At 30.2% G+C, this 15,848-nt stretch overlaps 1 protein-coding gene across 1 annotated transcript; it reads left to right on the top strand.

Annotated features, from left to right (window-relative positions):
- Positions 1–862: 862 nt before the first annotated feature.
- LOC119684352 (sodium-dependent serotonin transporter) lies at positions 863–13,894 on the top strand. Its single transcript, XM_038098377.1, has 8 exons — positions 863–1,301; positions 1,506–1,782; positions 6,064–6,274; positions 6,574–6,847; positions 9,113–9,291; positions 9,355–9,649; positions 11,893–12,093; positions 13,637–13,894. The coding sequence occupies exons 1-8, from the start codon at positions 1,095–1,097 to the stop codon at positions 13,880–13,882; spliced, it is 1,890 nt and encodes a 629-aa protein (XP_037954305.1). The 5' UTR covers positions 863–1,094; the 3' UTR covers positions 13,883–13,894.
- The last annotated feature ends 1,954 nt before the right edge of the window (positions 13,895–15,848 follow it).

The following is a 15,848-nucleotide window of genomic DNA, read 5'->3' as shown; positions in this document are numbered from 1 at the left end:
TGATGTTTTTTTTATATTGAATACAAAAATTGCGATCGATAAAAAGAATTATTAAAAATAATTTTAACGATAAAAATCGAAAAAATATTTCCGCTGAGAAGAATCTGCTTCATCTTTCCGCTAAGATATTTCTTCACGCCATGAAGCATATGTACGGTTCTAATATGAAAGATTTCGCTAGTGTAGTTTGAATAGCTATAAGTGCAGTGAAGTGCATTTCTTTGATTAAAGTCGTCTTCTGTTCTCTATTGAGCTCTAGCCCGCACTGAGACTTTTTAATTCAGGCAAATGTAGATCTAATAATATATTATGTAGATATTATGTAAAAATTTAATAAGCATAATAATATAAATATAAGAATTGTTTTTGTTTAAGTTCGAAATATATTTTAATTTATCAAAATATCCCTCGGCAATATTTTATGGCATTTTGTGCAAACAAATCATTGCATCGAACAGCAAGGTAAATAGGCTGTTTGTTATATTCATTTTCCATTACATTAATATTAAAAATTATTTACATACACGCAAACAATTACTGTATACTTTCATCTATATTTACAATTTTCCTCAATACCTAAATACCCAAAAGATAAAGTTACGCTATTTAACATAAACGGAGGTCAGTGCAATGAATGGGTATTTACGACATTGACATTGGCTCGAATAAAATGTACAGATTACAATACATTACCTTTGGGATTGAAATTATAGGCATGGACAGGTTTGCTCAATAATGCAGTGTACAGCAAATGGGCTGGGCATTCGATCGTTTAAATACGTAGTCTAGTTTTATATTATGAAAATTAATATTTGCAATTTAAAAATGCTTATGGTCATTTTTATTTTGTTTACAGTTGTTTAAAGTTCAGGGCAAACGATGATTTAAAGGTACAAAATTCTGCTATTCGTAACAATAGCAAACTACATGGAAACATTAATGATGGGGGCGCTTCACTAAGGCCGTTTTATATTGAAAGATTCTACAAACCACGGTTACTTTAATTTCCATCTACACTGCACCTTCCTGTATGCAACTTAAAAATTGTCAATCCAACAAACACTAAACGTTTTCACACAACTAAGTGGGCAATTATGGATCGCAGTAAGAATAACAGCACCGAATTTGGCAACAACTCGATGAAAGCTGCTGCAGTTCCTACTACAAATAATACAACGGCACCATGGACGAATAACAAGGAGTCATCGACAAATAATGAGGATGATTCTAATGAAGATGATGCTGATACTTCAACGCCAGCTAAAGTAACAGACCCACTAGCGCCGAAACTAAATAATGAGGTAAATATATTCTGCAATTGCAATAAAATAAAGCAAATTCTTTGCTAGAAATCAAAATATCCTTAATATTGTAATAACCGATAACCGACTTACGAATCACTCATAAACTAAAATAAGTGCAACACAATTTTTAATCGTCTCAAATAACACAATATTTTAATGGGAAACTTTATTTTAATTTCCTGTTTACGTACTTCTTTTTAGCGCGTTATGGTCGTCTCCGTTACGGAACGACGTCGCGAAACCTGGGGTCAAAAAGCGGAATTCCTGTTGGCCGTTGTTGGTTTCGCCGTTGACTTGGGGAATGTGTGGCGTTTTCCTTATATTTGCTATCAGAACGGAGGTGGTGCATTTTTGATACCTTATTGCGTTATGTTGATATTTGGAGGATTGCCTTTGTTTTACATGGAACTGGCCTTAGGACAGTTTCACAGATGTGGCTGTTTAAGCATTTGGAAGCGTATATGCCCAGCATTGAAAGGTAAGTCAATGTTTGTATAATTCAGTTACATATAAAAAATAACAATTCAACTTATAAATAACGTCTAGACGTACATGAGTAACATATGGTTAGTTGTGCATTATTATAAGATGTATCCAATGATTTCTTTTTTTTTACTTTATTTTTATCTAATATATTTATGATGCATAAAAAAATTCAAAATCAAACAGAAAACTTGTTGATTTTGCATTTTACTTAATCAAGAATATTTCTCAGGTGGTTGTTACACTTTATGATTAAAATTTTGAAATGTACAACAAAGAAAGATGAGTGAAGAATGATGATTCCTGTAGTCTCTTCTATTTACAATAGAATTTTTTCCCGCGTGACTTTTCTTTGATTCACAAATTGGTTCAATTGTTGCTGTATTTACACTTGGGTTTGTGTTATCTTTCCTTATGATGCCAATCAAAGTGATGAAAAATTCTTTTTGTTTTTGTTTATTTCATATTTTTTTAATAAAAATGTATTATCCGATATGCAGGTAAGCCATGGAGAAAGGTGACAATACACTTTTTATCACGCCAAGAACTTCAGTCACATTTTCTTCTGCTGAAACTTTAACTCATTTTTGGCTGAAGTTTGTTTTAAAGGAAAAAGAAAAGTGCTTAGCATATCCTATATAGTTTGCTCTTATTTATTTAGTTCTTTCAGTTTTTCTATCTTCATGAATGGAAATCATTGCAACTTCTTTACTGCAATTTCTAATAAAAGTTGACTGTGCAAACAATGAAAGCAAATGCCACAAAGTGAGATTTTACGTACTCTAACTGACATAATCCTTTTTCATTCGACATAAAAAGTACCTCTATTTGCATTTACGACTTACTAACAGTTTTTGTATCAAAGTAAGTGTTATTAATTTTTTAAATTATTAAATTACTCAGCTACTTCAACAATTGAATTGTTTCACTATAAAAAAATATTCAAGCCATAATAAAGATAAAATAATTAAATATACTGCAAAGTTTAACAACATTAAATGAAAACAGTTTTGTAATTGCAAAATACGATTATTATAATACGAGCATATAGTACATATACTAAGGTTGTAATACGAGTATATAATAAATTGCTCTTAAGTCTTAAGTTTCGAATAATTGTAATTTCTAATCAAATCTTAAAGGCGTAGCCAAGGGTTGCATATGGAGCGGTGCATTTCACCCTCTTGAGCTGTATCTAGAATTATGTTCCAAAATTGATAGAAGGCCAAAAATAACACACAAAACTTGTTGTCTTCATTTTACCTGTCACACCTTCAGGCTGCGCTTATCACATAATTATTAATATATTTATATATGTAGTCAACATTTCACTTATTTGGTTTCTCAACTACCCATATTGCTTTAATAACTATACAATATTTGAATCATTTATGTTTTATCTAGAGAATCAACATTTGAAAAGTTTAAAGAAGGGGTTATCCATATCGCATTCCTGATATAGCAGTACTGTGTTAGTAACATAACCACTGTACGTGTTAAAATTCTGAAAACTGACTACAAAAATAGTGATTTAATAGCAGATACATTCTGCATCGAGTTTATTTTAGTGATGAGTTTCGTTTCTAGCGTGGACGATAAATCAATAAACAAAGGTATTACCCGTTTGCTTCAAAACGTTTTAAAGTTAGAGGCAATCTATATATTAAGACAGCTTATCCTTAACGCCTCTTATAGTCAGTATAGATATTTTATTTCTGTCAATTTTTAGTCCAGCTAACCAAATAAAATGAAAGCTTTATTAATATTTATCTCTAGGTTATATCTATGTCAATACTTAAATACTTATTTGTACTTATTTAAATTATTATAATATAAGCTCAGTGTATGTTGTACAGATATCAAAAAGTACTTATTATCATACAGCTTAGGGCATATAAATCAATATCTTTTAATATTCGTTCATTTAAGATTATAGGCAATAAAAACGTAGGCCGCAAATCACAAATTTCACTTGTAAAATATATTTACTCCGCTTGTTGGAGTGATAGCCTTGCTTGAATATCAGAGCCAAACATTTGGGTTTGATGAAATCGAATTAATCTGTAGGCATTAAAATAAATACATATGTCATCCATTATATTTGCATAAGATTAACAAAAGTAAATAAATAACATATATCAAAGAAAAAATTAATTGGCATATTACATTGCCATAAGTTAAAAGTTCATAAAAAGAGTAATTGCTGCCAGCTAAAAATTATTTTCCAAATGAAAATACTTAATATTACTTAATGTGTAAAATTTATTGATGACGATTTGAGTAAATATCTATGAAAAAATCAAATAAATTTGTATGAAAATAATCATATATTTGATTGACACAATAAAACTATTTACTTGCTAATATGTAATTTTTTATTATATTAATATTTGAAATTAGTAAAAAAATTAAACAAACAGAATAGTATTGAAATTGAACAATTAAAATAAAAATATGATTAAATAATTCAATTATTATTACAGCAAGTGAATTTCAGTTGGTTAAGGTGCGCTGACTCTGAGTTTCAAATTAGGCGGGGTACGAGTTCGATTACTGGTATTTGCAGTCTCAAAAAAAAAAAATTATTTACGAATAATTAAATATAAGAATTATTTCCAAAACCGCTGGTAATGGGTATTTGGCAATACTCGAAACAGCCAAAAACTCAGTTAATTAAAATAATATAAAAAAGAATTTTTGCTGTTGTATTTTACAAATGTTTGAAAAACCTGTTTGTAAAAAAATTATTATTTTAAAGATATGATGACACATTGTAATATCTTCATTATTGATATATTCATTGTATGACTTTCAATTATTGTATTATTATCTATATTAAGAATAATACTTACTTTAAACTTAGCAATGGACGTACTTGTTGTGCTTTTTATAGCATGATTCTGATAGTACTTTCTCTACTATCCTGAATAAAATAATCAACAATAACATTCCTCCGGTACATACTCCTAACGTCTGTAAACCAAAATGCATTAACCTAGCTCAAATGTAATGGGTGTAATCTATATATGTTTTATAAAGAAGCAGATGTATGCTATAGTTCAAAATAGTCCTCTTTTTTGGGTGTTACATACTCTCCACAAGCGCTCTGTTATTTACATGACTGAATAGTAAAGAAAAGTATGGTAGATGCAGTATTTTAGTGTGAAATTACATCATCTAAGTATTGTTTATTTAATAAGATACGACTGGTGTCCAGGCATATAACATATTTTAGTATAATAAAAGAAATAAATGTTGCTTCATATAATGCTCTATATGGTCTCATGATATATTTCTGTTTTAGAAGAAGGGTCTACCGTTATTTGCAACTTGATGAAATTTTTTTGAATTTATTACTTGTTTTTTATTTATTAATTACTAATAACAGATACTCTTAAATTCTGATTGACTGCTATGTTTATGACGTTATCTCAAAGCTAATGAATTCGCTAACTAAATTGAAGTTTCATTTACATAATTTTCCTACTCTATTAAAGTCAATTATTTGTGTACTTCTATCTTATAACGATATCTTATGATATTATAGAATTTGAAATATTTCAATGAATTCAAATTCAGTTGCATTGAAAACAAACAATGTTATCATTTGTAACAATTTAATTTCATAATTTTATTTGGGGCTGAATGAAAAGTTCCCCATTCAAGTTATATGCTTTGAGAACAAAACCAAAGTCTAACAACTGTAAGAGCAACCAAATTCAACAGTTGAAATCTATGTAAAATTTGTATCTATTATCCTGTCAGAAAATTTTATTACGAGTATCTCCAGTTGGGCGTACACATATTAACATACCCACAAACCATTAAGCCAAGCTGAGATTGAACAGGCATGTAAGGCAATATTTTGAATAAAAGCTGTAAATGACATTTTGCAAGTATCTAAAATCTTCTTGAACTTGCAATGCAGGCCACGAGAAACTTTTTTGATAAACTTCTAATTTTTCTAATTGCATTAACTCTGCTTTATAAATTTCATATATGTTGAATGTATCTGTCCTTAAAAATTGATATCCGTAAATATTGTTTAAAATTTTGGTTAACATAACTTTTATGAAAATCGGGTTTAGGTGTTCCACAGATGGCGTTGACAGTTACATGGTTAAATGGTTGTAAAATTTATATTATTGAGACAAAATACTCGTTAAACATTCACTTCTAATATGTAATAAAAACTTATTAGTTAAATAAATTTGAAGTAAATACCTTGTGCATATGTTATATATTTAGATAGAATGTTTTGTTTTCATATCAACAGGTGTTGGATATGCTATTTGTTTAATTGACATTTACATGGGCATGTACTATAATACGATTATCGGCTGGGCAGTTTACTATCTATTTGCATCGTTTACATCTAAACTGCCATGGACGTCATGTGATAATACGTGGAACACCAACAGTTGCATGCCAGTTACAAATGAGAACTTCACCGAATTAGCCACATCGCCTGCAAAGGAGTTCTTTGAGTAAGTATCAATGCTTGTATTCTCCATTGAAAATGTATGTAAATATCCGCACACGTGAGTATACTATACCCTCATAAACTGGTGTAAATTTATGTGCATTGGATTTAACACTTGACGAGCTCAAGTGTTTATTTGGCTGCTTTAAATGGACATTTTAATGGATGAAACACAATAATTCAATTTGTTTGATTTGTTTGTGATTCTTGCAATATCCTTTCTTTTAAACAATTCTGTTGTCTGCCAAAGCAATATTTGTTTTTCTATTTCTATTTGGTCAACTATTAAATTTTCTTTTACAGACGTAAGGTACTCGAGCAGTATAAATCTGATGGTTTGGATTTCATGGGACCTGTTAAACCAACATTAGCACTATGTGTATTCGGCGTATTCATTTTAGTATATTTTTCATTATGGAAGGGTGTTCGCAGCGCTGGAAAGGTGGTGTGGGTAACTGCTCTGGCACCCTATGTTGTGCTCATTATATTATTGGTGCGAGGTGTTTCACTTCCTGGTGCAGCTGAGGGCATTAAATATTACTTAACACCAGAATGGCATAAACTTAAGAATTCAAAGGTAATTATAATTAATTAATTACAATTAATTTTCAAAAATAATCTTTTATTATGAATTATGCTATTAAATTGTTAATTTTTATTTTAAAATTTTTACCTCACTTTACCTTAACCCGCTTTTCTGCAATCGAAACCAATTTACTGATTCACTATTGGCATTTTTAACCGCAACTGAGTCAACTAACTCAGACGCATAACAGTTGGAAGCGATTGAGTCATGATTTTACTGATTATACCAGTACAAATCATATATACTGATTTGTACTCATATATGTTTGCCTACGTACCTACTCACTCTCATAAAAAACTTTAGCAAATAATTTATGATAGGCATTTCATTGGGATTGATTTGATAAAGTCAAGTATGTAAACTTGATTCAAATACGTTTATTACAATGAATCTTTTGATGAAGTTCATTTAGTTAGTTCAAGTGCAATGTACTGATTTCCGTAGTTTATGTACTAAAACAATCCTAAAAATAATGTAGCTATGAGCTCCAAACCCTTAAAGTGTTTATATAACGAGTATTTTTTTAGTTACATGAGGATGTAAAGTGACAATACAAGACAGAAATATAGGAATAGGAATAAACGGGGTACCAGCTCCAACGGAGTAGAGCACTGCGACAATGATTGATCTTTTATGCTGCAACAGACCCTAACCGAACAGAAGACATTCCGCCTTCCGAATGAAAGGCAGAGTGTCGGCCGTTGAGTACCTCCTAATGTCAGAAGGGGAGAGTAGTTGTCGACCCAGTGACTTCTTCCTGATCCAGACCGAGGCTTGTAAATAATTTCATGGCATTTATTTTTCAAAAATCAGCTAATCAGCAGGTAATATCTTCCGCATCTAAGAGTTACATGCTCTATTTGATCTATTTTGATTATTTTTTCCAATAAATATGGCCGTGTGGACTCAATAGCGGCTCAATGGTGGAATAGTTAGTTGCTAGTTTGTAGGCATAAACCAATGACTTAACGTAGCCTCAGAAAAAGTAATCTAGAAACGTTAAATAGCACGAACAAGGGGGCTAATTAACAGGACTACATCTAGAAATAAGGTTGTTACCAGGTTGTAATAAATAGATTGTTATGCGCGCGGTATAGCAAGTTGCGCCATCTTGTTAGAACCAAATGTCATCGATGTTTAACTGATTAATTTTAGGAAACAAAAATTCGAAAGAAATAGGGACCAGCATGTAAACCCCACCAAACAGTCAATTTTAATGGAAGTTATTGTGATTCCTTAAAGGCTTGAGGATTATCTTCGCTTCATGTACGGCAATTTTGCTTATTGACGTAACCATTTAACTAGAAATAAACTTTATCACTAAACATGATGCACTCTATGAACTTCGCGAACAGATTTATTTTTTTCAAAGTATATTTCCAGGTTTTTCTAGTGTTAAATGTGTAATGAGAAGAAATGTCAACACAGTTTGACATTCTCAGTTATCAAACCGTAATTATCGATATCGATAGTTCACATGCAGCTAAAAAAACAATCGATATTTCTTTCATAGATGGTTTATAGATAGGTAGATTACTATTCCGTAAAAAATGTAGGTTTATCGATTATTTTATTGCTAGATATTCCGGAGAGAGTGAATATCCGGCTTCCGGAGAGTGAAACACTGCGACCATGATTGATGTAAAGATTCTTATATTTTTAGAATGACAACCAAGTAAAGATTCTGGATCTTCAAAATGTTCTTATTTACTTAAAATGGGAATTGTTTGGCTTGTGTCCTTCAGATCAACGTCGAACAATCACTGAGAATGTGATTAGAGCTCTCATCCGCTTCTAAGCAGAGACTAGATTCTGTCTCCTCAGACAGATCCATCGCATTAAGGTAGTTTTAGAATGTATATGTTATCAGTTGTACTTGACGTATTTAAACCATTGACTTGTTTTCGCATCATGTCTTTGAGCGAAATTTGACCATTGCACAATGCAGTGGTACTTATACTGTGAGAATGATACGATATTATTATTAAACGCAATATATAATATTGATACAATTTCAAATCTTTTATTTATGTAAATTTTCTAATTTATATTATACATATGAAGAAAAAAGAAAGCAACAATCGTAGATAATTAAAGTAACACTTAATTTTCTTTGTAATGTGCTTAAAAATATTAGATTAATACCGTTTCTGAAGGTCCACTAAGGCCTATTGACCCATTGTGTAATAAAAATATTAACTAAAAATAATTTACTTTAAATAAGATTTTCTCATTGCAATACATAAACTTTTACAGGTCTGGATAGATGCTGCTTCACAAATATTTTTCTCATTGGGGCCAGGATTTGGTACATTACTTGCGCTCTCCAGTTACAATAAATTCAATAATAATTGCTATCGTGATGCTGTGATAACGAGTAGCATCAACTGTTTAACTAGTTTTCTGGCAGGATTTGTAATATTTTCAGTATTAGGGTAAGCGTTAAGAATTCTCTTCGGACATTGTGAAAGGTTTTAACAAATCCATAATAATTATAGTTATATGGCTCATGTGCAGAAAACATCAATTGATCAGGTCGGATTGGAGGGACCTGGATTAGTATTTATCGTATATCCAGAAGCTATAGCAACAATGAGTGGCTCAGTTTTTTGGTCCATAATATTCTTCTTAATGTTAATAACACTGGGGTTGGATAGCACTTTTGGTGGTTTGGAAGCTATGATAACTGCTTTATGTGATGAATACCCCCGTGCCATTGGTCGAAGGCGTGAACTCTTTGTGCTACTACTGCTCGCTGGCATATATTTATGTGCATTACCAACAATGACATATGTAAGTAAACATTTACTTTTTATATTATTAAAATCTATTAAAGTCGTATTAAAATATAACTAATTATTACGATAACATGGAGAATTTATTTTTTACAAAAATTTTTTTATATTATATTTATTATTATGTTGAGTCAGTGCACCTGAGCACTTTTACTCTCTATTAACTGCGAGGTTTCTTCAAAACCCCTCTTTGCATCTTGACTAGATTATTGTTTATCACTTCATCAGATTAAGCAATAATTGACCTCAGATCTGCGGTGTTGGTAAGTCTGTCAGATTTCGCAAATAATTTCAGGGCTCTATCCTTTATGTATTTTTTGATGGGATCAATCTTGATGACCCTGAGGAAGTCATTCGTCCTAATGTACCATGAAAAATATAAACGACTAATTTTAATTTTTTTAAATTTTTATTATAACAATTTATTGAATTTATTTAAGAATCACTTTTAAATACGACAATCGATATGTATATGAAGTACTTAATATTAGAAGTAATGCACTAATAAAATTCTTTGCTATTTTGTGCAAAAACTCCTTTAATAAACGCAGCATCATTACTTTAAATAGAACTTGACCAAATTAAACAAAAAGTGTTGTTACTCCAGTCCTGCATATTAAAACTCCATCAATTACGGCGCCATCAAGGTTTGTTTCATCTATTATGTTAAAAGCTACTCCATGTTGAAATTGATGTGCAGCCTCTTCTATGGATTGTTCTTGCTTTGATTGTTATGTACATACGCTATGGTTTTGTGGAAGAATTGTTTACTGTTTAACTCATGAGTGCATAAATTTCCATCGAACTGATTGTGTTCAAGTCAAATAGCAAAATTTTGCAAATTCATTCAACACATTCCCATCACTACAGCAGCTTCAGTATCTTAAAGCATTTATCTCTTAGCTAATATATCTTCGCGGCATAGCGGTATATGTGGCACAACTTGTGAAGGAAGAAGATGCGCTAGATTTCGATATATGACCGCTGTCCTACCAACATTTATTTACACACTCGTAAATTAAACTCATTTCTTGCACTTGCTCTGCTTGACTGCCCGACATGCTTGAAAACCTCTCAAGCAACTGTCAATGGGTCATTAAAGCAACTGGTACGTCCGGTGGTCGCTACTGATTTGTTATGTGTTTACACTACGCACCTTGGAAGCATTTTTCACTATAGAAATGCATTAGCACAATGTTTGTTATCACTTTCTTTGATTAAATTAGAAATTATAATTTTGTTTGCTTTCGACTCTTGATGTTCGGTAGTTAAGGTAATACACCAACCCATTAAATACACATTTTTAACAGCACCTTATTTAGAAGTATATTTGGATCTATATATATTTATTAAAAAGTTTTTGGGTATTAGTGTTGATAGTAGGGCAGACAAAATTATTCATTTAAATTAACTTGAATAAAAAATGTAAGATCTCTTAAGGCATATCAGTTGATGGACAGAGTAATACTCGTACTCTTCTTAGAATTTTATATTTATAATCTCATGTTTTCACTTTATATTAAGAACAGAACAACTTTGCATCGAACTCATAATTTTTGCAATTTTAACTATTGTATGTACTAAAAGGAGAACGACTATTAATTTACTGATATTTAAACTTAAACCTCAGTTTTTGGATTGGAGTAGCCAATTAAGGATGTTCTCACTCTATTTTAATAAAACGTTTTGGTACGATCCTGACAGAAGATCAGGAATATCTCATAATAGTGATAAGGCAACGGGCCAATAAGGTAATGGATTCCCCTCAACAACTGAGGTGAACCTCTGTAGGACCACATTCTATAAGACATATCTCTAACTGGTATCACTAACGATTAAGAGATTGCTACCAAACTACACTTACTAACTTACTTAGTTTAACTGAATTAATTATCCCCCAAACTTCTCTTTAAACACTTATTATTGCTTTGAACAAAAAGTACATAAAAAATATTGAAATTTGGTTTGTTACTATATAAAGATATATAGTAAAATATATCTGTGTATACTATATATAAAAAATTTGTAATTTATTATTATTATAACATCAATCAACAACACAACAACTTTTTAGACTTACGGTTCGTTGCGATACTTTTGAGGGATTATTGCATTCTCCTCATGTAGTATAAATGATAGATATATAAAGAAACGTAATATTCAAAATATTAAAAATTTTATAGTTAACTCTTTAAATAAAACTTTTTAATATTATAAAGTAAAACATAAATTAATTTCTAGGGTGGTGTGTTTTTGGTTAACTTCCTCAACGTCTACGGTCCTGGCCTGGCTATACTCTTTGTGGTTTTCGTGGAAGCAGCTGGCGTTTTTTGGTTTTACGGAGTTGATCGTTTCTCATCTGATGTTGAACAAATGTTGGGCGCTAGGCCAGGAATATTTTGGCGAATATGCTGGACATATATTAGCCCAGTATTTTTATTGGTAAGTTATTTTTTATATAATGGCATTTTATATTTTTATTATAAAAGAGTTTATAATAGTTTATAACTTTATAAAAAAACATGACAACCTTATTTTCAACATATTAGTACACTATATGTTACTAAGTAATACAGAGAAATTTTGATTCCAGATACCTTATTAAATCCATACCCCTATAGTAGCTTCATTCCACTATAGCAGTATTTATGTCATATTCAAATCACATATATAAAGGTAACTTTTGACGCTTATTCTTCAAACTTTAGTGAGGGAGTATATTTTATTTTTTTTTTTATCAAACTGCTCTTGTGGTCCAAAGATTGTAAATACATACATAGTTTCGATGTGTCCACTGGAAATACTTCACTTTTATAAATCAATGCTATCAAAAAAGCATTTGACAACTTAAACCGACTATACATTTGGGCAGCACTCTCCAAAAGAGGTATGTCAGAAAAAATTATAAACCTTCTGAAGGAGCTGTAAAAGAATACTAAATACCGCGTGATCCACAAAAGCCAGATCTCTGAATCTCTTGATATCAAAACAGGTGTGGGACAAGGATGTATACTGTCACCATTACTTTTCAATCTTACGATACATGATATCCTCAGCAGATCATTAAAAAATACCAGAGGTATCCAATGGGAACTGTTAGAGTATCTACAAGATCTAGAACATCTGCTGAATCAAACCACTCAGAAAGCAACACAAAATAAGATAAAAATGAGAAAGTGAAAGTGGATAGAACGCCCTTACACAACCAAGAGATTACATGACGAGGCAAGTGCTGGCATGTAATCCACAAGACAGCAGAAGACCTGGTGCATCAGCGAAAAAGTGGAGAAGAACAGTCGAAAGTGAACTAAAGCACGATATATATGAAACGACATCTACAGAGAAGCACAAAATAGAGTTGGATTTAGAAGAATTATTAAAGATCTATGCCCCACTTTGGGAAGTGGACAATAGTAGTAGTAGTATAAATCTTTGTTATAATTGATTATGACGTCGTAATCAGTGGAAACTACCATATTCTACACATCTTCGTTTTCAATCGTAATTAAAGCTTTGATTATACTGGTTTGACATCGCCCAGTTTGACTTCTTCTGTGCTCTAAACTAATGTCATCAAAGCGAGAAAGACATTTACAGTTGATTGCGACTAAAAAGGAAATTTACTGAAAAAATTAAAAGTTATATTTTAATCAGTCCAAGAAAAAGGAAAGAAGCATGACGTGATCAAGCGCGACATAGTTATATTTCATCGAATCTGGTCTATTTTGTAGACTTGGTATATTTGATTTCAATAAGACATAAATATGGCATAAAATTTTAGCTAATCACTTTATAAATACTTTTATAAACTCTTTTGGATTGTCATTTAAATTTTATCAAACAAATCTAACCTTTTTATTTATTTGGATTTTTTACACAAACAATGTTTTCAATACCTTTAATCATGTTTTGCTATTTTATATACCAAAAGAATAATTTTTATAATAAGAATTTTAAATTTTGTATCTCATTTTTAACTCAATAGGCCATTTTCATATTTTCTTTCCTTGGTTACGAGGACATGCTGGGTGAGGAGTACAAATATCCTGAGTGGAGTATTAAAGTTGGATGGGCTGTAACAGCTTCTTCAGTGCTATGTATACCGATGTATATAATATACAAATTTGTTTTTGCGTCCAAAGGCGGCCTTCGTAGACGCCTACATGAGACATTTAAGCCAGAAGATATAAATTGTGGGTCAGTGTTACCAGGTTATGGTACTTCAGTGTGACATGATCAAATCATAAAATCTCAAACAAAAACTTCCGTTGATAGCAGTAGCACTTCACAACAGAATTCCAACTACAAAAGCAACAACAAACTATTGGAATACAATAATTATTCACCAACAACATATAATAACATTGTAGATTTAAATGGTTACTACGCCTACTACACAAATTTAAACATTTATACTACAAATAAGAAACCGCAGCAGAATCGTAATGATATTATTGAGGAACCTAATACGAATAGCTTTAGTTATTTTAGCAATGTTAATGATAAACTTAATGAATATGATACTATTAGTCATGGTACTTGTCTTTGTAATACTCGTAATCGTAGTTGTAATTTTAAATGTAATTCTAATTGTAAAAATAATTATAAAAGCAATTGTAATTGTAATGAAACAGATACTGATGCTAATGCTGGTACTTGCAGCTTTAGTGGCTCCGATGCCAAAATAACAAAAATTTGTAAATTAGACTTAGAAAATTTTGCTGCTGAGGACAATAATTACACAATGATACTCAGCAGTTCTAAACCGCTTAAGTTCTCATTTGCTAGTGAATGGTTAGTTTAAGATATAGCGTAAGTGAATTGCTAAAGTACCTTGTACTCCCAAAAATCTATAGTTAATCTATCTGCCTTTTTACCATGTTTCTACATGTTTTCATGTTAAAGTTTATGTGTTGTTAAAAGTTTAAATTGAATTGTTTTTACCAAAGTATGATAACAAAAATTAATTGTGACTTACATATATTATACAAAAGTCCGCTCAAAAAATCTAACAAAACAGCCATTTGATAGATTTTTTAATTGTTAAAATGTAATTAAATTATTTTATAAAAACATTGATTATAACATTATTAGAATATAATGATGCTTTTGTAGTATTTCTATTTATAAATTTCTGCCAATAAGGTATAAATTTAATATAACTCTTCCTCTTAGTGATAGCCGCCATATTTTATATATTAAATAATAAATATAGTGCATAATAGATTTCATATCCTTGTCAAAACTAATGTTTATATATGTGGAAATAATTATAAGCATGAATATATAATTGCTTGAGTTTCATTTGAGAACTAATAAAATTTTATATACAAAATTTAATTATTATAACTTAAATTATTTATAGTTTTTTGTAATTACATTTTATTACAAACAATACTTGAGATAATTTATACTATTTAAAAATCCCTGTACAATGTTAATATTAGTTTTAATATCATTACTTATATAATACTAAATTAAAATAATTATAATAACGGATATATTTGTAAGAATTTTTTATTTTCGAAAACAAAAAACATTTGCAGAACAGCCATTTGCAATTGTTTTTAATAGATTTTGATAATTTAATTATATTTAGTTAAATATAATTTTTATAAAACTAAAAGTATTTGTTTTTTAATCAAACTTGTTTCTGTAAAAAATATTTTATATATAGCAATAATTAAAAGCATATCCTTTTAAAGGGATATGCCTATTAACAAATTGAACTTCTCACAGTTTTACAAGCACAAATTCAACTGGTGACTTGAAAATACAGTGCTATTCAAACTCTTATATCAATACTCGCCTTTTTAAATTATAGTTCGATTTAAATCATAATACTCTGCTTTAGTGCAATGTTAGCAATATATACATATTTTTATATTTGCATCAACTTACCGAGTTTCGTTTTTAACACGCTACCTGATTTATATGCGGTTATATATATTACTGAAAATATTATATTGAAAATTATTATTGATATATAGAAGCCTTATAATTTTTTAATTAAATTATATTTATATTTATTCTTTCGTATTACACAGCGACCATCTATAACTAAAATATTTTTAAATAAAAATAGAAATGTATATGATTCTTCTTTATTTAATCATATACTGTCTGAACTAATTTAATGACACCTATATGGAATATCATTATACGAGAGACGAAGGTTTTTATTTAATGTTTGAACT

The sequence above is a fragment of the Teleopsis dalmanni genome, chromosome 2, assembly GCF_002237135.1.
Source record: "Teleopsis dalmanni isolate 2A chromosome 2, ASM223713v2, whole genome shotgun sequence".
Lineage (NCBI taxonomy): Eukaryota > Metazoa > Arthropoda > Insecta > Diptera > Diopsidae > Teleopsis > Teleopsis dalmanni.
This window is presented reverse-complemented; position numbering and strand designations above follow the sequence as displayed.